General features: G+C 52.8%; 1 protein-coding gene across 2 annotated transcripts in view; it reads right to left on the bottom strand.

Moving 5' to 3' along the window:
• The window catches only part of PMEPA1 (prostate transmembrane protein, androgen induced 1), a 57,349-nt gene extending 39,928 nt beyond the window's left edge, over positions 1 to 17,421 (bottom strand). Inside the window, exon 1 of one of the 2 annotated variants that reach the window (XM_043480471.1) lies at positions 16,826 to 17,421. In XM_043480471.1, coding sequence (XP_043336406.1) covers positions 16,826 to 16,919 — 94 coding nt within the window. In that variant the 5' untranslated portion in view covers positions 16,920 to 17,421. The remainder of the gene's footprint in view (positions 1 to 16,825) is intronic. The other variant, XM_043480470.1, reaches the window with a different exon arrangement.
• Positions 17,422 to 26,977: the final 9,556 nt, after the last annotated feature.

The raw sequence follows: 26,977 nt of genomic DNA, 5'->3' as shown, positions 1-26,977 counted from the left end.
CACGCCCAGGATCTTCCACATTCCAGCTGAGCTGCAATGCCTCTGTGGGCTGCAATAAAAATTCCTAGACAGGTAGTCAGGGAGGCGGCAGGCCCGGATGAGCAGAGGGCAGGGGAGCCGAGGCTGTGTGCTCCCACAAGTAAGGCCAGTGGGTTGAAAGAGCGGCCTCTTTGCCCTTTCCTCTCAGATCTTTCGGGCTGGCCCCAGGCCTGGGATCTGAGACTGGGGGTGCAGGGGCAGGAAGGTCCGAGTCTGAGGCTCTTTGGAAGGAAGCCCAGTTATCCCCATCAGACCAGCCTCTCCAGTGGGGCCCACCAGGGAGCTGTGACACCCGCCGAGACGCTCAATGCCAGCCTCAGAAGGGGTCTTCAAACAGCTCCCTCCACCGTCTGTCACATGCTTTGACTGTTTTGAAAATAGTCGAAATAAACACAGCTCTGCCAACCCCCAAGTCAGACAGGTGGCAGGACTTCCCCCAATGCAGGGGCGTATCCCAGACATAATCAGGGGATGGTGGGGGCAGTGCAGCAGATAGCCGGTCAGGAGCCCATGCCCCACTGTGAGACCTAGGATGGAGCTGGGACCCATGGGACTCTGTAATTCCCTTATGCCTGCCTCTCCCCAAAGCCAAAAAAGTGCATTAGGCGCCTACACAATAAATCAGGTCTATTCTGCAAAATATCACATCATTCCAAGCACTGGAGGGCAATTAAACTACGGAGATTTTTTTTTTCTTTTACAAAGAAAGAACACAGAACTCTTGATTCCAACACATACAGAGATTGGAGGATACACAGCTGTGCGGAGCAGGTCACGGATGCCAGGGCAATGGGTTGGCTTCTCCCCACCTTCCTGAGCATAAAGCCAGAGCCTGTCACCTGCAGGAAGCTGCTTGGAGCTGTGTGTCTAGGGGAAGGACGGGGGCGTCCCCCTGCATCCGTAACTCCCTGCCCATGAACTATCCCCTTGGCTTCCCACCTCTGACATGACCCTGAGACCTTGATCTCATTAGAACTGAGTTGACCCCGACCTTTAAACGGCCGGCTGACCCTAGAGGGGCAAAGAGCAAAGTGCTGTGAGCCTATAATTGCTTATTAAAGACCCCCGAGGACTCCTTGGTAAGTGCACCTTAAACATCACTTCAACCAGCCTTCCTGAGCTTTGCCATTTCCAAATACCCTGTTACAGGAATTTAAATTTCTTGATACTTAAAAAAAGTAAATATTCAATCCCTTTGACTACGTAGCCTTGTTTTAAGCAACACTCATGAAATCAATGATGCACTTTGCTTGTCCCATCCTTCCTAATTTACATTCAACATCTTTTAACCTAAGAACATAACTATTAAATCTAAAATGCCTGTCCACATGCCATCTAAGGTTTTCTCACGGGCTGCCAGTCGGTTTGGGGTCTGTCAACTTCTCTGAACTTACAAGGTCAGGAGGTTATGACTCAAGTGGTGTCAAGGGGTCCCAGATCTAACTCAGCCAATTATCCTCGTGTGCCCTTGGGCAAGTGACTCCTGTCCTCTGAGCCTTGGTCTGTCTGCCCATCTGAAAAACACGTCTAGTAACAGCAGCTCCTGCAAAGCTGCATGTAGCATGGTGCCTGGCATTCAGTAAATACCTGCAAGTGAGCTGTGTGTTGTCCCATGCAGCCCAGAGAGTCAGCACACTTACTAGCATCCCCATTTTACAGATGAAGAACTGAGGCCTGGGGAGTGACAGAGCTGTGATTCTAAACTGGCATTCTGTCTCTAAAGCCACTCTGCGAGGGTCCTTTCCTTCTTCAGGCAACACTTGAGTCCAAGTGTCAAGGACCCCTTCTGCCAGCTCCACACTCTCCAATGAGGCATGCCCAACCCCCAGGACACACAGCTCCAACCCAAGGTCCGAACTGTCTGTCGGCGTCAGCCAGCAGGAACTCAGCCTCAGTGCTCTCTGCCTCTGAGTAACCACCTCCCCAGACATGATTCACACCTGTCTGGGGTCACCCACATCCTCATTCCTTGCAGAGGAATGCGGGCCAGGTGAGGCAGGCTGGAGTACTGGCCTCTGCGGCTGGTGCAGTCGTGCCAGGCAGCAGCAGAAGTATGGCCCGCTAAGTTTCCAATGCCCCTGCCACCATCCTGAGCCCCCCATGCTGGAGCCGGACAGACGCCCAGGTCCTCGATGCCTGTTTACGGGGCTCAGATTCAGGTTATTAAACCTCTTCCCCATGAAGGCTCCTGGAATTCCACCGTTAAACAGTCATTCCTTTGGGTTCATGTGCCCCTTTGACGAGGCTTTCCCCTGTGTGAACGGCAGCCCATGGTTCATCCATACAATGGAGAGCTGCTCAGAAATAAAGAGGAACCACAACCGAGACACACAACACGGACGGATCTCAAAGTCAGGAGGCTGACTAAAAGAAAGCAAACAAAAAGAACATACGGTGGGACTCCATTTATGCAAAGCTTTCCACTCGGAACATTTAATCTCTGGTGATGGAATCTGCAGTGACTGCCTCGGGGGGCAGGTGCAGAGGGGCAAGGGGCAGAGGGGCTTGTGGGGAGCCGGAAGGACCTTCCTCTCGACCTGGATGGTTGTCAGAGACATAGACACTTGCCCAAACTCATCACCGTGTACACTTAACGTCTGTGCACTTTGTGTCTATAAATTATACCTCAATAAACACATCACAGCAGCGGAAAACACAGATTTCAAGAGGAAGTTTAACAACTGAAGAGAAGAGAAGGGGCAGCTGGTGAGATCTGACTGGGCCTTTGCAGTGTCTTCCTTCTCACAAGAACCCTGGGTTTCAATTAAGCCTGTTTTACAGGAACAAAATTAAGAAGGGAGGAGATGGGGAGAGACGGTAGGGGACAGAGGTTATGAGCAGGGCTCATCGGGGGTGGGGGGGCTTCAGTGATGGGAAAACCTTATGTCTGGAATATTCTGCGTTCGGCTACAAGCCCACCAGTGCCCTGTTCCCGCCTCTGTGTGATGCCCCTTCAAGAAGCAAGGTGCCACCCCCAGTGAAGCAGAAAGCCACACAGAGGTAAACCAAGAATGCAGGAGGTAAAAGGAGGGGGCAGATCCAGTCAAAGGCCAGGTTTCAGGCCGTGTCTGGCAGCCACAGGGAGCAGAAGAGGAAGCCAGGACACTGGGTGCTCGTCCTCATCCTGGCAAAACCAGGCGCCCCACCGTTACCCAATAGACAGTAACATACAGGCCCTGGCTACCACTCCTGCCACCAGGCCCCAGACCACCCCCCTGCAACATGGCGGGCAGAGGCCTCAGGTGTTGCTTGGCTGTTCAAGCACCTGGCCCGGAACGCCAGACGGGTGCTGGAAGGCAAGGCCCGGGCCCCATGGGCCCGTCTGCCCGACTCACGGTGCAGCTTGCAAGCGTTGCTCCAGCCTGGCTCGCATGGAGTCCCGCCAGCCCGCTGTCCTCACGGTGATGACATTATTAGTGGCAGTGCTCCCATCAGCCACAGAAGGGTTTCATGCCCAGGTTTCCGGTACTTCCTCAACTGTATCTCAGTTCCTCTATCTGTAAGCACTGCCGAGTAGGGGCCAGCCCAGTGGGGTTTAACCCTAGCTGCACCCTGGAATTCCCTGGGGAGTTTTAAGAAGCCCTGCTCCCACCCTGGGGTGCGTCTGAGGGTCAGGGTTGCAGAGGCACTGTGGCTGTGGCTTCCACAGTCAGCAGAATGGAGAAGAGCAGGGTTGAGAAGGGGACTGGAGAGGGTCCTTGGTGGGAATGGTCTCCGGACCCTCTTCTCACCCTTCTGCCAAGGGCCCAGCACCCCACAGGTCATCATGACCCCTTTCTCCTGTCAGCGGCAATCTGACCCAGGATAGAGCCCTGCTCCCGCTGGCCCCAAGCCCCGGGATGGCTGCCCATGACCATTCCAAGAAGGAGAGTGTGTGGAGGAGGGAGGAACAGGACGCCAGGCCAGCTGCAAAAGCCGGAGGGCAAAGGCAGGAGGCCTGGAGTCGGCCACACCAGCACACGGGTGACAGGTGGTTATAAAGCTGGGGGGGAGACACTCTGGAGCCCCGCGGCCCAAGATCAAGCCCTGCTCTGCTCCTGGCTGGCGATCTCCACATCCTGGCAAGTGCCCCGGCTCCGCCTCCTCCATGCCAACAAGGCTGCCACAAGGGCGTGCACGATGCTCAGTGAGCATCCGATACCATCAGCAGGACTAGCTGGGGTTCGAAAAGCCACTAAGGCGATCGCCAAGAAAATAAAACAAACCAAGTCACTGGGGGCTCAGTCCCCAGATACTGACTGCCTAGCTTCTCTCCTCTCCTGCTCTTTTTTCTGAATCCCATCCCCATCTCCTGAGTCTATTCCAGAGAAGGATCCAGAGCTCATTCTCACTAGAGTGTAAAGGAACTCCACAACGCACACTCAAGGTGAAAACAGAGGTTTCTGTGATGTTTGAGTTGGTGACCCCAACTGTAAAGAAAGACAACTGAAGTACTGTCTGGGGGGGTGAGAGTATCATGGGTAGGGGTCTTATTCCAGATCTCACCAGGAACAAGTCCAGAGAACTGTGAGGAACCCAGGCCTGACAGCTGAAGCTGGGATTTGGGTCACATCGAGGTGGCGGCACAGCCTTAGATCTGACAGTAGGGACGGTTCCTGACTTGTCAGGAACCCAAAGGCAGCAACCCTTGTCAGCAGCCCAAGGGCCTCCGTGTAACACGCCGAGCAGACGGGGAGTATCGGTGGCTGCGTGCAGGAGTGATTCCACCTCTTCCAGGATTTCCGCAGCCCTTGCTGCTCCCCCATGCTGGGATAGATTAGCAATGTCTGTCACGGGCAACAAGGGGAGTGCTGGCTCAAATGCCATGTACTCATTCTTGATCCACACTGTGAAAGTCACAAAGCAGCTCACGAAGTACCAGCTGGATTCTCTTCTAACTATGTTAAAGACATAGAGGAGCTGGGAATCCACAGATACCTGAGCTGATGCAGAGGACAGGAAACAATGGAACAAGTCACACAGACAAAATAAACTGGACAAGAGGACATCGGGAGAAAGGGCCGCAGGAAGGAATATTCCTTATCTCAACACACCAACTTCTGGATTATGCACTAGCAGGCAGGGCCTAGATTTATGTGGACGATTGGAGGTTGGAATCATAATTGTACCTCTAGGCCACATAGCAGGTGACTCTAATCACACTCCGGATGGGAGGACAGTGACATTTTTATTTAGGGCCAAAAGTAACTAATAAAACTAGACACAATAGCAGCTCCACGTGTAAGTCTCCACATACTAAAGGTTAATGCAAAGTCTTGACAACTGCAAACATCTAATAACTATCCTCGTTAGAGAAATGGAGGGGGGATAGGAGTGGCCCCTGGCCCTTGCATGTGTATTGTGTGTATTCAGTCACTAAGTCGTGTCTGACTCTTTGCGACCCCATGGACTGTAGCCTGTCAGGCTCCTCTGTCCATGGGATTCTCCAGGCAAGAATACTGGAGTGGGTTACCATTTCCTTCTCCAGGGGCTCTTCCTGACCCAGGGATCGAGCTTGCCTCTCTTACGTTGGCAGGCAGATTCTTTACCACTTGAGCCACCTAGGAAGCCCCTTAAGCCTGGATATTTAAACTGTTCCATGGTGGACCCAGTGCAGAGACTTTTTAAAAAGGCAACATTCAATCGCTTCTCTGCCTTTTGGCTAAGATCAAGTGTAAAAAGGCAACATTCTCTGCCTTTGCGGCTTTTGGGTTGAAACCCTGCTCAAGGCTTGGTGGGGGTGTCCTTATGTGTCAGCCTGCTCAGAGATCGGCATCCATAAATGTGGGAGAGATATACCCGAGATAAGAGTGCATTTAGCTGTGGTCCATCAAGGACCATCAACAGTGGCAAATGTAGGGATGCTCAAAGGGCTGGCCGGTGTTATTTAATCGGTTATACTCACCAATGTAATTGACACCCTCCCCATCACCTCAATACAGCCACCTCCCTCTCCCATACCATAAACAGATTAGGAAAAATCGTTTCCCTATGGCCGTGACCCCCGTCGGCTGCTCAGTTCAGCCCCTTATGAATCACCCTGGGCTCACCGCGACGGCATTCTGAAATGACTGCACGATAACGGGGCAGCACAGACACCAATAAATGAATCATGCCTTCCCCAGGACCAAACCTTTGGCTTTTACAGACACCAATTACAAAGGAGAAAGAAAAGAACAAAGAAATTACTCAGGGTGTTTGCGCAAAGTTGATTCATAGGTTTACAGAATTATTACCGACTAAACTGTTTTCAGGAAGGCAATTAGACCTATGACCAACCTGAATTCTCAGACTTGGGAATCTGCAAAACGGGGGCCCTGGCAGTCACCAAATTCCTGCAGGGCTCCCCAGGCTGAAAGGAGCCTCCCTGCCCCCGCTTCACTTTCTACTTTCTTTTGGACAGTTGTTTAAGATCTTAAAATGTATAGCCACATGATCGATGTCTGGAAGTAAGCACGTATGCACTGAGTCTTACCAAATGTCTTGGTATTAACGTTTATTTCATTTATCTAAGTGTAGCAGCCACAACAGACCATACAGATTCTCCTTTCCCTGGTCAGGGTTTTGAAACACATGACCTACAGTCACCCAACTCTTCTGTCACTTCTCAACTGACATCCACTGGAGGAATATCAGCTACTCTACCTGGTATAAAATTTGGGTTGATTCAGAAACAGCTTGTGGTGGCCACATGCAAATTCTGAGCTTCCCCAGTGGACGTGTAGCCTCTGGGACCGATCACCCCACAAGGGCTTGGGTTAATGCTTATTGACCAGGCATCTGAACCTTATGGGGCAGCTTTTATTATTGTTGTACTTTAGTTGCTAAGTCGTGTCTGACTTTTTTTCGACCCCATGGACTGTGGCTCCCTGCCATGCTCCTCTGTCCATGGGATTCTCCAGGCAAGAATACTGGAGTGGGTGGCCATTTCCTTCTCCAGGGGACCTTCCTGACCCAGGGATTGAACCCGTGACTTGATGCTTGTGGGCCAGGCACCTGAACCTTATGGGGCAGCTTGAGCACAGCAGAAAGCATCCCCCTCAGCAATGCCTGACTCTGGTGGGCAAAGTCCCATGAGTGAGAATAAACCTGAGCTCACCCCTGGCTGATACTCTTGGGCGGCAGCCCGTCTTACCAGCAGCTGCCTGGACCATCTCGGGCAATGCAGGTAAGGGGGCAGCGGGGTCATCCTGCAAAATCCACTCTGGATGAGCAGTTGGCAACCAGGTACCCAAGATGAGTGGGGCTGAGAAAACCTCTTTAGAGAAAGGACAGTTTCTTTGCCGCACATGTGCAGGAAAACAGACTCAGCGACCACTTCTATTGCTTCCGAGGACAGAGCCTGAGAGGCCTGATTTCGTCTCCGAGGGAGCCCAGGGCAAAGCCAAGGAAAGCCTCAGGTTCAGTCCTGAGCACACCTGCAGGGAGAGGTGGGGAGGTCCCCCCACGGCCTTGAGTAGAGGGACCTCAGAGATGTCTCCTAGTCTTGGGTGGAATGCACCCATCTTAAAATTTTCTGCATGTTTTATCCTATAAATATATGTATGTGTATTTCTTATATCCAATGATACATGGTTTTATGGGCTTCCCTGGTGGCTCATTGGTAAAGAATCCGCCTACAATGAGAGAGACATAGGAGATGTGGGTTCGATCCCTGGATCAGGAAAATTCCCTGGAGGAGGGCATGGCAACCAACTCCAGTATTCTTGCCTGGAGAATCCCACGGACAGAGGAGCCTGGATGGCTACTGTCCACAGGGCCAAAAAGCATCGGAAACAACTGAAGCAACTGAGCAAACATGCATAAACATGGTTTTATATATTAAAGCATGTATTTCTGTATCCTTAACCACAGACACCCAAACAGATTCATGGCTGAATGTGTCACTTCGGTCCCCACCTGCAAAGCCAGGAATGGAAACACCAGCTCCTGTAGACCTTAAGGACCAACAGAGACTCTCCTGTTCCTAAAGCCTGACGTGACCTGCACGTGTTCCCCCATCTGTATGGTCAAGGTTGGCAGGCAGGTCAAGGGCCAGGAGTTTACAGAACCTCACTGTGGGCTCCCAGTGGCCCTGGGGCAAATGAAGGAACACCATAATCTACTCTTTCACCCCACTGTTTCACTATTTATTGAACATCTACTCTGTGCCAATATCATGCAGAAGTGGTATCCATCCCAAGTAGAATGTGGCACTGCTGCCAGCCCCCATCACCACCAAAGTCCGTATCAGGGACAAAAGATACGGGACCACTTCTCCAAACATCGAAGGGAGGCTGGTGCCTCAAATCCACATGGCTGCTTCATGGTTCAGTTGTACCTGTCCAGCCCTGGGGAGCCGAGCACTGCTGCCACGCGTGGAGCACCAGGAGGTGTTTCTAGAGGACGGTGGACAGTGGGACATTAAGAGCTGGATTGTGGAGGTCAGAGTCACTCAGATTTTACACTCATTACCAAATAAGTAAAGCTCTCTTTTCTGCCAGGAGAGCCGTTTCCCAAGCCCACTGATACAACAGTACATTGACTATGTACTATGTATTATGAATATATCTGAGGGCTTCCCTAGCGGCTTAGATGGTAAAAAATCTGCCTGCAGTGCAGGAGACCCAGATTTGATCCCTGGGTCAGGAAGACATCCTGGAGAAGGGAATGGTAACCTACTTCAGCATTCTTGCCTGGAGAATCCCATGGACAGAGGAGCATGGTGGGCTACAGTGCATGGGGTCACAAAAGAGTCAGACACAACCGAGTGACAAACACTTTCACTTTTTCTTTCCATAAATACATCTGAAGGGAAAGAAGAGAAGATCAGACTCCACATTTCCCGATGCTTTCAACATCGGAGCAAGTGTACTGCAGAGGCTCCGACAATAAGATGGAGACTTATCCCTTCTTCCTTCCACCCCTACCCCAATGAAAAACAAATACATTATCAGACTCTGCGGGAAAATTAGGAAGATCCAGTCACTACCTGGAACCTCACAGTAGCTGCCTCCCCCCTTCCAATCTACGGGTCTCACAGTCACGTTGGAGCCAACGCCAAACGGAAAGGGCAACCGAAAAACACCCCAAGTCTGAAGCAAGTGTGTGCAGAAAAGAGTTGCCCTGGAAATCCTCCTTCTGGGGATGTGGGGCAGGTCCTGGTGATGTGCCTTTGTCACTTCTAAGCTCTTGCGTGTGTGCTCAGTCGTGTCCAATTCTTTTGTGACCCCATGAACTGTAGCCCGCCAGGCTCCTCTGTTCATGGGATTCTCCCAGGCAAGAATACTGGAGTGGGTTGCCATTTCCTTCTCCAGGGGATCTTCCTGACCCAAGGATTGAACTTGAGTCTCCTGCACTGGCAGGAGGATTCTTTACCACTGCACCACCTGGGAAGCCTAGTAGCACTAAAGTGACACCGGGAGACCCCCAACCTCCCTGGGCAGGGGCGTGTCTGCGTAGGCTTCTGCACCTGCCCCCACGTGCGGCTCTGAGGTCTTCAGGAGAGATGGTGGGAGGAGGATGGGAGGGGGCACAGCTTCCTGCCCCAAACAGTGGAAATCTCTCTAGTATTCAAAACGGCATTTTGTGCCAGAGGTACTTTTGATTGCTGGGCGACTGTCTTGACAATTTCTGAAGTGGGTGTTAACCTGCCTTCTGTTCTGCAGAGGGGCAAGTGGAGGCCCAGGATGGAACCCCAAGAGGATGGTCTTGCAGGTCAACATCCTGACCACATCCTGTCCTGCCTGGAATCTTTTAGGAGTCTGCCTGTCCGGCCCCACTCCCTTCCATCCACCCTCATACACAAAGTACCAACCTGTTCAGGATATAATGAACAAAACCGATACTATCTCCAACCTCTTGGCACTTGGTAGCCAGAAGAGAGAGAGATGACACAACTCATTACACAACATTCAACAATACGGACAGGTCTGGAAGGAGAGATCCACGGAGCCCAAACAGGAATGACTAGTCTGGGATGCCCTGCTCCACGCAGGTCCCCTGTAAAGTCTAGATACTCATCATTTCACCCTGGCCAGAAGGCTGGCATGCCCAGACCCCGGACGACCTGGAAATCCTGGAAAAGTAGATATGGCCCCTCCAGGGACAGTCCTGGGTGACTTTCCAAGCCCCTGACACCAGATCGGATGGTGGTAGTTTGGAGGTGGGGGAAGGAGCTGGAGACAGCGACAGCTTGATGCAAGACACGTGTTTCATGCAGACCTTTCCAATGAACAGTCAGCCAGGGCACTGTTAAGAGTGAAAAGGACACAACTATGTGCCCTGAGATTTGTTGGTGCTTCTCCCTAATGAATGGGAGTTGGTGTGGTGTCATGGGGAAGAAATCACGGGAGCATGGGCTCCAGGGACAGGGAACTGAGATGTGAATCCCAGCAAAACATCAGTTCCTGGCTGTGTGACTTGGAGCAAGTGTCTTACCCTCTCTGATCCCCACTATTTGCATCTGCAAATTGGTGACAGCAACAGCTCTCACAGAGTTGTTTTGAAGATGGAGAAAAATGCGTCACTAGTGCCTGGCACATAATAAGCTCTCCATATCCAGCTAGGAAAGGGAGTGGAAACAAAAATCCATCAGTCACCCTGGAAACAGAAGACAGAAGCTGCTCTGTGGCTCTGGGAAAGTCTGGGGATGCCCCAAACCTTTCTCAGCCTCTCCCGGGGTGCTGAAGCCCCAGCTCCTGTTGGCCAGCCACTCCAGGCCAATTCCCAGCTTGCCGACAGACACCTCACGGGTGCCTGAGGAGGCCCTGGCGAGATCCCACGGTGTCAGGGTTTGGTTTCGTGCTGTCACCCAAAAGAAAGAGAAGTTGACGCGACTTCAGACACAGGTGGCTCAGAGGCTGAGACGTGAGGATCTGCCCCCCCGCCCCGAAAAGAAGATTGGAGTATCTTTATGATGGACACCCCCCGGCCCCCGTACAGTCACTTGCTAAAAGTGGAAATGAATTTTCAAAACAAGAGCCTCACATCATTTTGAGTCTCTGGGCTGTGAGCTCCCATCTTAAAGAATGGATCCAGTGGGTATTTGAGGTCAGGGTGGTGCTGACTTCAGGGCCTCACACAGCCCCAGAGGCCAGCTTCTGCCTCCAAAGTGGGCTGTGGGCTCCACGAACCCAGCAGGGGACCCTAAGAGATGTCTGGAGCTTCTAGACCAAGGGCGGATGTGCTGGGGGTTTGCCAGCCAGGGACTATGACACACACAAATATTCAGTCACCTCCACTCTCAAGGTCATGGTCCCGCGAGAGCCTGTTCATTCCAACATTCCCAGCCAATTCTGGCACCCCAGGCTCAGAGTGGGGAAACCCTCTTCTGAAGGTCTTCTCAACAGGTGAAGGGCCAGAGTGTGACCGCTGGGGACAGGACGAGTAGGTCATTGGGCCAAGTCCACCACTGTCACTGCCGACCCCCAGGAACACAGGATGCAAACAGCAGGCCAGACTCCTCGAGAATTCTCACAACACCCCAGCACATGGGAGCTGTTGTCACCTAGCCTGACAGATGGGCCGAGGGACAAGGGACATAGCCAGCATGCTGATACGGGGGCGGAGCTTCCATCCCTCTGGCTCTGAACCCACTGCAGTCCTCTGGCTGGAAAGGGTCTGCGAGCAGGTGAGAAAACAAGGAATTGCTTGTACTTAAAATCCAGGAGTTTCACAACAAAATCTAGCTCAGTCCCCTGAAACTGGGAGATCTGGCCTCACGGGGTCCATGTCCCTTTCGGCGGCACTTCTGTCCTTGGTTCTCTGCAGCTCCCCCTCCCCTGCCCCGAGAACAAGTTTGTCACCCTGAGCCGTCCTCTTCGGGCCTCGGGAAGCCTCCAAGCAGCAGGTACATCCTTTCTGCTCCACAGGCACACAAAGACGAAGGGGCATGCAGCACACACAGCACCCAGCCCTACCCCAACCAAGGGTGCCTCACATGCACACACAGGCACACGTGCATACAACACCTTTTAAAAAGCACAGAATGGGTCCTCAGCCTTGATCTGCTACTCAGCACATGCGCCACACAAGAGCCCAAGGCCGGCAGGAATACAGCCTGCAACACTCAACCTGTCAGAGCTCCTCTTTGTTCAGGATCCCAGGTGCCCAGCTGCCTGCCAACTTCTCTCTGGGTGATAACACGGGAGGAGACAATGCCACGCGGGCCCTCCTGGTGGGGGTCCACCACCAGCACCCTCCTCTCCAACATTTTCCTATGATTTGACAATTGCCGGAGCCATAAGCATTTAAAAACCCTGGCCCTGGGCTAGATGAGGTGGGGCAGGTACATGAAGGCGGGTACCTAGGCACACCTGAGCTGGTTGCTCTGGGATTACTGCGGTGCACATGGATCTTTCACATCTTGCAGTCCCAAACATAAGAAGTGCCCCCCCACTCCCTGCTGCCAGCCTCCTCTCCCCTGCAGCCTCACCCACAGTTCCGTCTCCCTTCTCTTTTGAAGGGAGAGTGCATATATTTGCACAACTCATCGGGGAGGAAGTGTGTGTGCACTTTTTTCCTTTTTATTTTTCTCACATGCCCAGAAGAAGCTGTAACCATTCCCAACCCCAAGAGAAGCTGGCAGGAAAGGCAGAAAGGGGTAGCAGCTGACTATGTGAACCCATATGTGTGTGTGTGTGTTTGCATGCCGAGGGGTGTGTGTGCACATGCACGTGTGTGCCTGTGTAAGCATGTGTGCACAAAAGCCACTAGTTATTCTGTGTTTTGACAAACACTAAGCTCACCCCTGACCTCAGGTCACCCTGGGCAACGTAGCTGGCTTGACCCAGGCCTCCTGGGAAGCCACGGCCCAGGGCCTGACCTGAGATCCAGTCAAAATTCAGCCTCTTACAGCACCTCAGCCTAAAACCCAGACAGAAAACATGTGGGTTAAAAGTCCCAACTGAGAGGACCCATGGGTATAAAAGCTGGTGTTGAATCAATAGTTTAACCTGAAACCTGAAATATCTGTTTTCACGGCTGCCTGCGTCTTTCCTGGTGGTAAAAGCAAATTCAAGGTGAAAACCGGAAATTTCATCAAGAAGGAGCCCCAATCTTCCCCGTGTGGCACACAACAAGCCCTCAATAAAGGCTACGTGGATGAGGGGCAAATGCCAACTTGGGCTTCATGGGGACTGGTTTCGGAAGGAAATTGATGATCATCTCTGCCCTCCTCCCCAACCCAGTCCCCTTGGAAAAGCCAGTAACTGATTAAAACAGTGATCGTCAGCCAGGGATAATGTGCCTCTCAGAGGGCACCTGCCAAAGTCTGGAGACATTCTTGGTTGTTACAACTTGGTGGGGGGAGGACAATCCTATTCCTGATCTCTAGAGGGTATAGGCTAGGATGCTGGGTGACACGCCAACACCCAAGACAACCATCCCTTTCGTCCCAGCAAGGAACTGTCTGGCCCAGGCATCCTAGAGCCCGGGTTAACATTCCCCGGGATTCAAGTGTTACACATGCACAGCACACGTGCCACACAAACTGCCAGAAAACTGGGTTGTCCTATGAGTTTCTGAGTCTCTAGTGCCCAAGAAGATTTTCGGGATCGGAGGAAAGGTCAGAGAAGAGGAATCAGAGGCTCATGATGCCAGTGTTTAAAAAATAAAAGCTCCCACATTAGACACTGCTGCAGAGGTGTAGGGCACAGCCAGGGCAGGGGCACCTCCCAGGATCCTCCTGAAATACTGCCACCAGAACCAACAGCTGGTTATTGTCTGGCCCCACAATTCAGCCTGTCCAGAAAGCAGAGTGAGCACCTGTCTGCCCCCAAAAGTCTCAAGCAGAAGCTGGAGGAGAAAGGGGGTGATTTCTAACAGACACAGAAGAACTAAAAAAAGGTCAAAGAATGCCAAGAAAAATGCAAACGTGTGCCAGGAGGAATACTTTCCTCAAAAGTCAGTGCATCTGACTCCTCAGCGATCACCTCTAGTGGGCTGTCACTCGAGCTGACTGTGTCTGATTCCAAGACCCCTGGCTCCTTTACAAAACGGGTGTATTTTTTCAAGGGGTGTGTTCTGGGAACAGTGAATTCCCATCAGACTGCAGCCCTCCTTGAGGCTCAGAAAAGATGTGGGCCCCTGGAGAGTCTGGGCAGTGTCTTGTCAAAGTCAAGATGATCCTCAGAGCCCACCCAGTTCCCAGTCTCCCAGAGGCAAAGGAGATGCTGCTGATCTCCAGCCCGCAAGGTGAAGGTGGGTGGGCTGCTACTCTGGGGCCCCCATTCCATATTCAAGATGGAGTGTGCATTCCACGAGTACCTACGTCTAAGCATTGACTGCGGGCCTGGGCAAAGTTTTTCTCATTGTCACTTCCCTGCATCTCTGAATTGAGGGTATGAACCCTGAGTGTGAAATCTGGTGCCACTGAAGTCCACACCAGGGCCCAGCACTATTCAAGCCAGACTTTGGAGCGGAGAGGTCTCATCATGAAAGATGGTAGAGTTTGTTTTTTTTTTTTTCAACCATCACGGTGTCCTTTTTCCGATGAGAGAGCTGAGGCTCAGAGGACTTAAGGGCCATCTCTTCTTCTCTAGAAGCGGAGCCACCTGGACACTGCCCTTCAGCCCACCTCCAAATCCAACTCTGACCTACTTGAACCCCCAACTGAGACCACGGGAAATGCACAGTGGCCACTGTCCATTTCTTTCCTTCCTTTCATCCTTCCTTCCTCCTTTTTGTATAAAGAAACTCCAGGCCTTAAAGGCTTCCTCATCAGACCATTTCCGGGAAACCTGATTAGCACTTGCAACAAACTGTTATATTATACCTGTGCCTTACAGACCGCTTCCCTCCCTGCCCTGGGCTTTCTTCCAGGAAGCAGGGGCCGTGTGTAAAAAATACACGGAACATGGTGACTAATGGGCCACCTCGGGGCCAGCTGGAGCAGGCCTGGGCTCCAGGCGCTAACCTCAAGGGTCCCTCTCGGATGCCGACGAGCAGAAGGCACAACAGGCAACAGACTTAACAGCCCTTCCATGTCAGCCAAGATACCGTCAGGGCTAGTTAGCCCAAGAAGGCACAGAAATAAAAATGAATTTTCTAAAAAGTCCTGAACACAAAGGAAGAAGAATGGAATGTCTGACTGTGCCCAGCCCTCATAATGGATAAGTTCTGGCTGCCAATGCCGACCTCTGGTGGGGCAGGGGGAGCTCCCTAAGGCAGCTTTACAGGAGGGGGAGAAATAAGGCACCACTGAGGGACGAGGTTCTCCAAACGTGTGCAAACATATTTTAATAATATCCTCGTGCATTTCATTAGCCTCCTGAGTTCACAAAGGGCCTTTGGAAGCAATCTGGTATAGTGCAACTCAATTCTGCAAACGCTGGCTCTGGGCAGGTTCTCCTGGCATCTCACTGGCCTGGCGCGGGGCAGCTGGGAGGGGTGGGGTGGGGGGGAGCAAGGCTTTCAATTCCTGGACTGGAGGGCGGGGAAGGTGGGGGGGGGGGGGGGGGGGAACCGGCAGATGGAAGGACCCACCACCAAAGCCAGCCAGCCTGCCCCAGCCTGGCCGGTCACGGGTTATTTTTACCTCTTGCGCTTCACTGTACAGGCTCAGGGGCCGAAAACTGTGGCAGCCGCCTGCGGAAACTGGCTTATGAGTCACCCAGTGACTGCCCTCGCCTTGGTGGCGGCTGCCTCTGGACTCCTGGTCCCAGCTGGAAGGCTGGCCCTTGCGGGGAAGGGCTGTGTGCCACCCCCGCCTGGGGTGACTGGGAGCAAAGACTGGGAATGTGAAGCTCAGAGAGGCAAGAGGTCCCCAAAAGGATGGGCGGACGAAGGGGGCATAGGCTAGAAGGCAGTCCCCTGGGGGGTGGCAGTCAATTCATCACCTAGACCAAAGCCCACCTAGGTGGGCTACGGATGTTGGGACTCCAGGCTTATTCCCCGCTCAACTTCTCCGAGTGCAGGGCGAGTCAACACCAAGCTTCAAACACTCCCCTCCCCACCCTAAGTCTACCTCCCCCTTTCGGAGCAAGGCAGTCCCAAATACAGACAGCCCCAAACTTTGACTCATTTGTAACCACCGTCCCAGCCAGACTGAGCCAAGCTGTCCAGACAGAGGCTATTTATAGGTGCGTCGGGGACACAGACACTCACACAATGACACACACTCAGGATCCACGTCTCGCCAGCGCTGAGCCCTGGACTCAGAAACCTGGACACAAATGGTCCCCAGACCCTCAGAGAGACGCACACACTCAAAAGAGGTACCCAGACCCGGACACCGAGGGACCCAGAGACCAAGAAGGCTCGGGCACACACTTCTGGGGCAGCCAGACACAGAGAGGGAAGCCGAGACCCAGACAGAGACACACAGTCACAGCACACTCCACGGACGGCACGGAAACCCACTCACATAGACCGAGACCCACAGCGCCACGCACACTCCAGACACACACCCGGAGCTCCAGACACCGCGCAGGCCAGACAGTGTCTCACACGCCCGACTCCCCCCCCCCGCCCCCAAGCCAAAGTTGATAAAGAGCCGGCCTAATTGCTCCGTTGCGACTGCCCCTTAGGGAAATAAAATGGAAACTTCACGGATCCACCCGCCCCAGCCCTCCCGCGCACTGCGCCCTGCCGCCCTCTGCGCCGCTCGGCCCCGGGTCCGAGTCCCGGCGGGCGGGGCGCGGGCAGCGGGGGCCGTGCCAGGCTCTCAGCGCCGCGGGACAAAGCCGGGCCGGCCGCCAGCTGCCGCGAGCCGGGAGGGCGCGCCCGGGGCGCGGCGGGCGCAGCCGGGGCGCAGGGCGCACAGCCCGAGGGGGCGCGCACGGCCCGGGCCCCCGCCCGCATCTGCATCTCGATTCGGGGTCCGAACCTGACGGGGCCTCCGGGGAGGGGGGCGCGGGGTCACTCACTGATCTCCATGCTCTGGAACAAAGAGCGTTTGCAGTTGCACGTGCAGGAGACATTGGGCTGCCCGGCGGCGGCGGCGGCGGCGGCGGTGCTGTTGACCCCCATCAAGCGGTGCATGGACGGCGCGGCGGCGCGGCGCGGGGCGCAGGGGGCTCGGGGGCGGCCGGGGGGGGCTCCGGCCGGCGCCCGGCGCTCGGGCCCCGCATGCAGGAGGCGCGCGGCGGGGAAGGCGCGCCCCGGCTCGCCGGGCTCCGGGCGCTGCCAAGTTACCGGGGCGCAGCGGGACTGAGTGCTCGGGGCCGCGCTCCTCTGCGCCCCCCCGGCTGCCCCTCCGCAGCCCCGGGGGCGTCCGCAGTGCCCGCGGGTGGCGTCCGGGAAATGGGCTGGCAGCCGGGGCGCGCGCGCTGCCGGCGGGGCTGAGCCTCTGCTGCTAGCTTCCCCCAGCCGAGCGCCTCCGCCGCCGCCGCCTCCTCCTCCTCATTCAAGTCCAAGGAGATCGGGTTTCGCTCCGAGACCGCGGTCGGAGGCAGGCAGACGGTCTGACGTCAGCGCTAGACGGGGCTGCCGGTTCCCACCGCGCGGGGGCCGGGGAGGGGGCGCGCGCTGCGCCAATCCCCGCCGAGGTTCTCCCGCACCCCCTCCCCGGGCCGCGGGGCGGGGTGACGGGGAAGGGGGCGGGCTCTTAAAGGGCCAGAGCAAAGCGGTCCGCGTAGACCCGGGACCCGCGCGGCGAAAGAAGGGTGCAGCGTCCCCTCCCAAACGGCGGTCAGTTTGGGAGCTCTGCCCCGCACAGGCCAGGCCCGGGAGAGCGGGATTGGGTCCCAGCCTTTGTGGGTGCGTTCCCCCCAACCCGGGATCCTTGACCGAGGCTTTGGGGGGAAGCTTGTCCCCCTTCAAAGAAGCACGAGGTCCCTCGGACTCGGGGCAGGGGAAATTAGGGAAAAGCGGAGAGTCCTTCAGGTCATCCGTTACCTGATTTCGCAGTCAACTCCCCGATTCCAGATCTGCAGCTCCAAGAGGCCCCAAGCCCACTGCGTCCCCCGCGCAATTTGTCTCGACCTAGAGGAGGTCGACTGGGGAAAACTAGAACTCCTGTAGACAACCCCGGACTGCTCCGAGAAACGCCCAGGAACCCTTGTCATGTAAATACGTGTCGGGGACTTGTACAGTCCCGGCCAGCGAGGCTCGGGGCGAATCCACACCCTAGGTCTGCTGCCCAAAGGGCCACTGGCCTGCGGTGGGCGAGGTGGGGAGAAGCGGCTCCGGAGTTCTAAAGACGCGGGAGGAAGTGCGGGGGTGTACTTTTATTTCAAGTTTTAATTACACAAGTGCTACAAGAACACATTCTCCTGGAATTAAAAAGATATTAAAATATTATGTAAGAGGCCCCCCTCCCTGGCACATCTCCATCCTCTCAACAATTCGGTGTGTCCTCTCCTAGACCCTGCCCTGAATCTTTATTTAACAAGTACTTACTGCCTTGTGCCAGAAACTTACCAAACTAGAAGGCCATCTGACACCTACTCTGGGGGGGCAGGTATATTATTATTCCCATTTTACAGACACGGAAACTGGCGGGGTGGGGGTGTCACACAATGGAGGAGTTCTAAGCTGAACCCAGGTCAGACCCCCTGCCCCAAATATTTTTAGTTCTTGAAATATCCTCTGCACATCCCTGAACTGCCTGGAATTTTCTTAATAGGCAGAGACAACTTTTGCATGGGGGGGGGGGCGGGGGCGGGTGGGGAGGGGGCGGGCAGCGGTGGTGGGGGGAGGCTTAAAAGTTATGGAACCATAGCTGTATCTGGCAGAACTCAGAGAAAGCCAGCCCAGGAAGTGGTGAGGTCTCTTCTGCAACTGGGCACAGTGATGCCTCTTGCTTTCTTAGCACAAGCCGGAAGCTTTTTCTGGAGGGTTCAAGCTCAGGGTGACTTGCTGGTGAGGAAGCCAAGCCCAGGGCCTGGGAAGGGAGGGCCTGCTCAGGACCTACCATGGAGGGGACCCCTGTCACAGACTCAAGGCAGTCTCAGCCCCTCCCTTAAAGAAGAGGCAGGTCTCACCAACATGCCTACGGAAGGAGGGGGAAGGTCTTGCTGCAGTTTAACTTCAGCAGCTTGGAGGAAAAGCAGGAGAGTCTTGAGCATTCCTTGAGGACAGGGCTGGGGGTGCGGGGGTGGAGTGAGAATGGTGTCGGGGCCTGGGAATGACCTTGAGCCCCATTCACGTGTCAGGCCACAGGGGATCACCAGCATTTCCCCTCCTTTCAGCCATTCCTCCAGTCATTCAAACAACAGACATTCCCTGAGCTGTAGGGAGCCCTGAGTGCCAGGAATTGGCTGAGGCCAGGAGCGGCTGTCTCTACCCTCCTGAAGTCTCTTGCAGCTGATCTGGCCTGTCTGGCCACAAGAATCACACAGGTTGATTGTCTTGGAAATGGGGCAGCATTTTATACAATCCAGGTTAAACCACTGGCCGGCAAAAATAACCAGTTAATTCAGTGGATGAAAAAAACAAACCCACAATATCAACCTCTGGTTGATCTGTCTGGGGCAACAGCACGGGAACATTTAATGAGCACCTACACTGTGATCACACTGTTTTGATGGTGTCACCGGGGATGAGTTATTGGTTTCCACCCTGGCTCCAAAGTGAGTTTTGCCTGGAGGCCTAATGCAGGGTGTCAGTGTGGTGGTGGCAACTGCACCTCCAAAGATGAGCGGGACACAGTCATGTGACTTCAGTGAGTACCTTCATCTCTCCGACCTCAGTTTCCTTCTCTTTAAAATGGGAATGCTAATAGTGCCTTTGCCTGGGGTGATCCAAAGAGGTGAAGGAGGAAGTGGCTTGGAAGTAGGTAAGAAGAAGGTTGAATATATATTAGCGTGCATGCATGCTCAGTCACTTCAGTCGTGTCCGACTGTTTGCAACCCCATGGACTGTAGCCCACCAGGCTCCTCTGTCCATGGGATTCTACAGGCAAGAATACTAGAGTGGGTAGCCATTTCCTTCTCCAGGGGGTCTTTCCAATCCATGAATTGAACCCAGGTCTCCTGCATTGCAGGCAGATTCTTTACTGTCTGAGCCGCCAGCAATCTATATATTAGCAGTTAGGCTAGTTAATCCTCATAGAGTCTTGGGAGCGGAGGAACTGGTATGATATTATTTTCTCTTTTACAGATGAGGGCATTGACAACTGGAAAGTCTTCCCACGATGACAGGGCCCCTGGCTGAGTCAGAAGCAGGAAAAGACAGAGGTGCTCTGGAAGAAGCATGCACCTGACTACCCAGACTCATGGAAGTTCATGAGTGCGTGGGGCTGCCAGATCAATGTGAATGTCAGACAAACCATGAACAGCTTGTTGTATAAGTGTATCTTGTGCAGTATTTGGGACATACTTACACTAAACATTTATGTGTTGCTTATCTGAAATTTAAATTTAACTGGATGGCTTGTGTTTTATTTGCTAAATCTGGCAACCCTATGTGTGCCAGGCACAGCCCTATGTGATGCTGGGAATTCAGTGATGAGGAAGGGCAGAGCCCACTGCCGGACCAGGCAGGGAATGAGGTGATGTGGGCGGGGTGGGAGAATTCGCCCTCTTGGAAGCAGGAGGTGGCCCACCTCTGTGGGACCAGCCTGAGTCCGCGGGAAGGAGACTGAAAGCTGGGGAAAGAATTTCCTACCTTTGTGCCCCTCTTCAGTGCCAGGCACTGTGCTGGGTCTAGTAGACATAAGGCAGCAACCCAAACAAACTCCTGGGGCTTCCCAGGTGACTTGTGGGTAAAGACTCCACCTTGCAATGCAAGGGACTCTGGTTCAGTCCCTGGTCTGGGAAGATTCCACATGCCATGGAGCAACTGAGCCCGAGCACCACAATTATTGAGCCTGTGCTCTAAAGCCTGGGAGCCAAAACTATTGAGCCCACTTACCCTTGAGGCTGTGCTCCATAACAAGAGAAGCCACCGCAATGAGAAGCCTGCACACCGCAACCCGCTTGCCGCAACTAGAGAAAAGCCCACACAGCAACAAAGACCCAGTACAGCCATAAATAAATAAATAGAAAAACAAACTCCCCACCCTCATGTGACATCCTGGGGGGTGGGCAAGACAGACTAGACAGGCATGCAAACCCATAGCTAAACTAAGTTACATCAGACATGGTAACATTGAGATAGAGGTTGAGTTAGTAATCAGGGTAGTCCACTCAGAGGAGGTGGAGTTTCATTCAACTCATCTTTATGGAGCATCTTCCTAGGGGCCTTCTGAGGCTCAGATGCTTGCAGGTGAGGCAGACAACAGATTTGTAAACATGTAAGTCCAGGCGATGGTTTCAGAGGGACAAGAGTTGGAAAGGAACAAAGGGACTCAGCCTGGATGCAGCTGGATCCCATGGGGTTAGGTGGCCCCTCTGCAGAATGGGATAGCAGGGAAGGAGTCCCAGGCTGGGGGCAGCAGGTGCCCAGGCCAAAGTCCTTAGTGGAAGAGGAACTAAAGGAAATCTGGGACTTAGAACACATTTCCCAACTGAGTTACAGGTGGTGGGATTGTGAAATGGGTGTGTGTCTCCAGACAGCCGCTGGGCACAGGTGTTTCAGGGCCTCCAAACAGCACATGCTGCTATCTGCCCTGAGAAGGGGCTGGATCCACCACAAGGAGGTTTTCAGATAGAAACTGTGTGGTCCAGGCCAGTAAGGAGGCCTCGCTCTCACTGCAGGGCTGGGCTCCATGCACACAGCTTCGCGGGTGTGCAACCCAGCCAGGTGCCAGCATCTCATGCTCAGAAGGGCCCCGTGCTTGGTTTGATGTTTTATTGTCACCATCTTGAAATTCTTCATAATTGATCATTTTTGAACAAAGGGCCCGGCAAATCCTGCAGACGTCCTGCTTAGGTGCCAGGCCCTGGTTGGCAGCCAGTCGGGGACCAAGGAAGCCAGCGTGGGTTTTGGCTGTGGCTGAGGGTGGCTGGCTGTGTCCTGACTGTGCCTGCCGGGGCCTGCTTTGACAGCGGACAGAGGGGACAAGGCAGATCTCAGCCTCTGCGGTCCAGCTCTGCCCTCTCACCTCCTGCCACCCCCAGGCCTGTGGGACAGAGCTGCTTTTCAGAAGCAGTCTCTGACAGCCTGAAGTGGTTTAACCACTTCTACTCCCAACTCACCACCTTTGGAAACCCCTTCCAGGCTGAGTCACTTTTTCCCCTATCTCCCTACCCCCTAGTCCTGCTGGTGGTTTAAGGGGCCTGTTGATGTTCCCAAGTTAGCATTTTGGGACTTTGTATTTTTATGATTTTTTTTTTGGTCTTGTTTTGCTTTTAAACACTAATAAGAGCATTTATTGGACACTGCCTGTGTGCCAGGACCTCTTCTGGCCACTTCATATTTGTCCATTTAATCACTCTACAAATATGCATCAGGATCCTACAGGGAGCCAGGGCTCAGTTCTCTGGATCCCCACAGCAGTCCCGTGAAGTATAAGCTAATGGCATTCCCATTGGGCGGGTGGGGACACTGAGGCTTGTGGACTCAGGAGGAAGGTGGAGTGAAATGTGAATTCAGGGACTTTGGCCCCAGAGCCTGGGGACTGACCTCAGCAGGTGGTGTTTCTGCTCCCCTGCCCCATCCTCATTATCTCTGCTTGGGTCTGCCCTGCCTTTCCCACTGGACTGGGTCACTACGGTTCCCTGGGCTTCATATAGGCTTCCTTTGCCTGCTGCCGAAATACCACTTGGATGAACTTTGCAGCCCACATCTCCTCACTGAAGGCACATTTCATCTGCCCCTAAGCGGGGAAGGAACAGGATTTCATAGGATAGGGGTCCAGGGAGTGTTTCAAGGCCTCAGCACAGTGACCAGCAGCATTGAACACGTGTTTGCATGTTCACTGTCTGGCAACTGTCCACTGTTCACTGTTCCCTGCAATGCCACACGGGCCGGACTGTGGCTTGTCCCCCATGTGACTCCGGTGAGTCCATCGGTCAGGATCTGGCATGCAGTGGGCAGCTGGCAAACCTCTGCAGAGTAAACGAGCAGTATCTACACCTGTGGGGCTTCCCAGGTGGCACTAGGTAAAGAATCCACTTGCCAATGCAGGAGACTAGACTCGGGTTTGATCCCCGAGTCAGGAAGGTCCCCCGGAGGAAGGCATGGCATCCCACTCCGGTATTTTTGCCTGGAGAATCCCATGGGACAGAGGAGCTTGGAGGGCCACAGTCCATAGGGTGACAAAGAGTCGGACATGACTGAATCGACTTAGCTCGCATGCATGCACCTGCGTATGTAAACAGATAAGTCACACTTGAGGCCCCCTTCCTGACAGGCTGTCTCCTCAGCTTGCTCACATGCTCTACTCCCAGTCTCCTTTTGCCCACCTACTGACAAGCTTCTAACTTAGTATACGGAAGCCGGAAACCTGGTCTGTGTCTACCAAGAAAGAGTGCTTGCCTGGTACCAGAGCCAGATGTGGTAACCAGAAAGATGTGAAGGGACTTCCTTGGTGGTCCAGCGGTTAAAGGGGCACGGGTTTGATCCCTGGTTGGGAAACTAAGACCCCACACTCCACAAGGTAACTAAGCCTGAGTGTCATAACAACTGAGTCTGCATGCTCTGGAGCCTTTGCACTACAACTAGAGACAAGCACCAGGTCTCAACGAAGATCCTGCATGCCACAACTAAGACTTGATACAGTCAAATAAAAAAATAAAGATTAAAAAAAAAAAAGATGTGAGGAGCAAGTGTGTGTGTCTGTGTGGTGTGTGTGGTGTGTGTGTTTGTATTTGTTGCACATGTCACACAGGGGTGCATCCCTGTGCATACTCGTGCTAGGAGGCGTATGTGTGTGTTGTATGTTTTGTTGGTTGTGGTTTACGTGCTTAGCTGCTGATACAGGAGTTCAGCTCCTGGACAGATGTCACATCATTGAGCTCTCAAACAACAAGCCAAAGGAGCCCTGCAAAATTGGTCACCAATGCAACTAGAGGGGTCACTTCTTTCTCTCCTGTCCAGTTTCTCATTTCCCACAGGGAACTAGTTTCCATAGAGAAGGCAGGGCTTTGGGGCCAAGGCAAGGAGATGAGGTGTGGTCTTGAAGGAAAGGACAGAAGGAAACATTTGAGTTAAGTTGTGTCTTCTGATAGGTGGGTAAACTGAGGCCCAGGCAGGGACATGACTTGGCTAAGGGCAAGCTATTGGAGCAAGGCCAGGTTGAGCCAGCATCCTGCTCCCAGCTCCCGGCCCTGCAGAACCTTTGGTTACCTTAAATAGCTTAGTATACAGACTTCCCTGCCGCAGGCTGTGCCTGAGAGGGGTTTGGAAGATTCCAGATGTTCAACTCATGTCTGAAACACTTCCAGAAAGAACTGTTTGTCATTCAAGTTGATTTCATGGGCCAGAAATACCGGAGCAGAAATGTTCTGTGTCTCTGTTCTCAAGAGCGATACATTTTACTGTTGTCAGGAGTGATTAATAATGTAAACCTGTGATGCCTGGTGGCATAAAAGGCCTTTGTGCCAGGTTGGGTGGTGGCACTCTGCTGCTGGGTTTGGGGGGTGGGGGCTGGTGAAGAAGGAAGCAGGTATGAGGGTATCGGCCAGGCTAGTTGCAGAGGGTGCCGGGAAGACTGTGTCTGCCTGGCTGGGCTGGGCTGATGATGGGCACCCTACCTGGCACACAGGGACCATGCCACAAGGTGCCCATGGCAAGCCAGGCTCTGCCTGGGCAGAGTTTACCCTCTGGGGGCTCAATCATTCAGTGATTCATTCCCCAAGGACTGGACTCTGCATGCCCAAAACTGGGGTCACATTAAGTATAGGCCACCACTGCTAACTGCAAGGCCTTGATTGGGAACATTACTTAATGCATCCAGGCCTCAGTTTCCTCACCTTTAAAACGGAGACCATCAAGGAACTTATAGCACTATCGGGAGGATTAAATACGAAAACTCCCAGGCTTGGCTGGGAAGAGGCTCTTGAAAAAATTTAATTATTATTATTTTTTTAATGTAGACCATTTTTTTGTCTTTATTGAGAATTTCTTACAATACTGCTTCTGTTTTATGATTTGGGGGGGGATTGGCCACGAGGCATGTGGGATCTTAGCTCCCCAACCAGGAATCATACCCATACCCCTTGCATTGGAAGGCAAAGTCAACCTCTGGACTGCCAGGGAAGTCCCCCAAAGTTAATCGTTGTTATTACTTCATGCTCTGTGCTGCAGGAACTCCCTGTTCCATACAAAACCCCAGTGAACCCTATAACACCCTCCTTCCCTTTGGAGAAGTTAGCCCAAGTTGTAATTTTTAAATGAATTTGTGAGTTGCTTTGTTCAGTGTCTCTCGCTGGACTGTCCCTGCATGTCCCCCAGGTTTGGTCCCAGGAAGGGATGCTCAGAGGTCCCTAAGACCTCCGGAACACCTGATAGGATAGGAACTGTTGGAATACAGAGGAATGGGGCATCATGATACCCCAACAGCCCTCCACCACCCAAGGATGTGGCACCCAGAAAATGCTCTAAGCCTTCCATTTGCAGACACTATGCTGGAGCTGGAGACAGAACCTCTTCCCCTCTGCACAGGGAGCCCTAGGCTCAGACACATGGTTTACAAACACAGTGCTGGCTTCAGAGGTGATGAAACTGGCACAGTACTTTTGAAAGAGGTGTGGGTTACACATGTCTTGTTCTTTGCTGTATCCACAGCAGGAACTGGCAGGTATAATGGCTCAGTACATACCTGCTGAATGTATATGCAAGACAATTTTGCAATATGCATCAGGCCTTCAAGGATGAATGTCCTCACCCTCTAGTTCGATTTCTACAACATATTTTAAGGAAATAATCAGAGAACTTGATTCTATTTATTTTCATTTGGAAAAGCAAAATTCAATGAAATTAAGAAAAAAATATACGGGATTGGTTGACTCAGGAAGGTCAAATATAACACAACTGTTTAAAACATGTTTTCAAAGATTATTTGACAATATAGAAAGAAGTCCTTCATAAAATAAATTTTAAAATGGGCTTCAGAACTGATCCCAGTTTTGTACAAATAAAATTATATTTTTAGAAAAAAAGACTACATGATACATGCCAAAATATTAACAGCAGCTAGTTTTATGTAATGGATTAAGTGAAATTAACATTTCTCCTATATGGTTTGCTGTGTTTTTTACAATGAACATTATTTTTTAAAAAACATTTAAAGATTACTTGTAAGTGCTTCTGAAGCAACTTGCACGTCTTCTCCCGTGCGGCTCCTTTAACTCCAGTTAAGACGCGGAAGAGGCGGGGGCGCCAGACACCGCTGACGTCAGAAACAACCCGAAATGACACAGCGGACGAGCCAATCCCAAGTTTGCATTCTGGGAGCAGCTATTCGATTGGACACAAGTGCGCGCAGCCTTGCCCAATGGCGGAAGAGGGGCAGGAGCCGGGTGGCCGCATGGGTTTTAAATCCACGTGGTGGCAGAAGGGAAGGGCGGTGGCGGCGACTGCGCCTTAGGGGAGAGAGCTCTCTACCCTGGAGGGTGTGCATGGGTGCCACCCTCCACGCCTCCTGCGAAGTGGGCCAGGTGCTCAGCCTCACCGCAGCTGTTTGTATCAGCAGGTACCTTATAGGATCTTGTGAGTATCCAGTGGCGTTCGTTCAGTGGGCTGATGTTTGCTACCATCTACCGTGTTGCCAGGCAGGGCCCATGAGAGACACCCAGAGAATCCACGCTTCTGTGTAACTTCCAGCAAGTGGTTTATCGCTACCTCCATGCTGCTCTTCTCCATAGCGTTTACTCTGCTCCTCTAAGATGTGAGCTTCACGGGACAGTGAGTGATAAGAGGAGATCTTGTGAAGGGTCCGCCCCACGTTCATGTTCAATATGTACTTGTGGAGTAATTAGTTCAAAGACCAGTTTTTAGCACAGTGCTTGCCACATAGTAGGTTTGACAAATGGTAGCTATTTGTGGAATAAAGAACAATTGATTTTAGCATTGATTAAATGACTATTAAATGCATTCTGGGCATTAGCTGTGTATTACTTCATTTAATGGTTACAAAATGACATGTCTTATGTAACTTAATAGTCACAAAAAAGTAGGTTAAGTACTATTATTATTCCCATTTTACAGATAT

Source organism: Cervus canadensis, chromosome 10, assembly GCF_019320065.1.
Source record: "Cervus canadensis isolate Bull #8, Minnesota chromosome 10, ASM1932006v1, whole genome shotgun sequence".
Lineage (NCBI taxonomy): Eukaryota > Metazoa > Chordata > Mammalia > Artiodactyla > Cervidae > Cervus > Cervus canadensis.
This window is presented reverse-complemented; position numbering and strand designations above follow the sequence as displayed.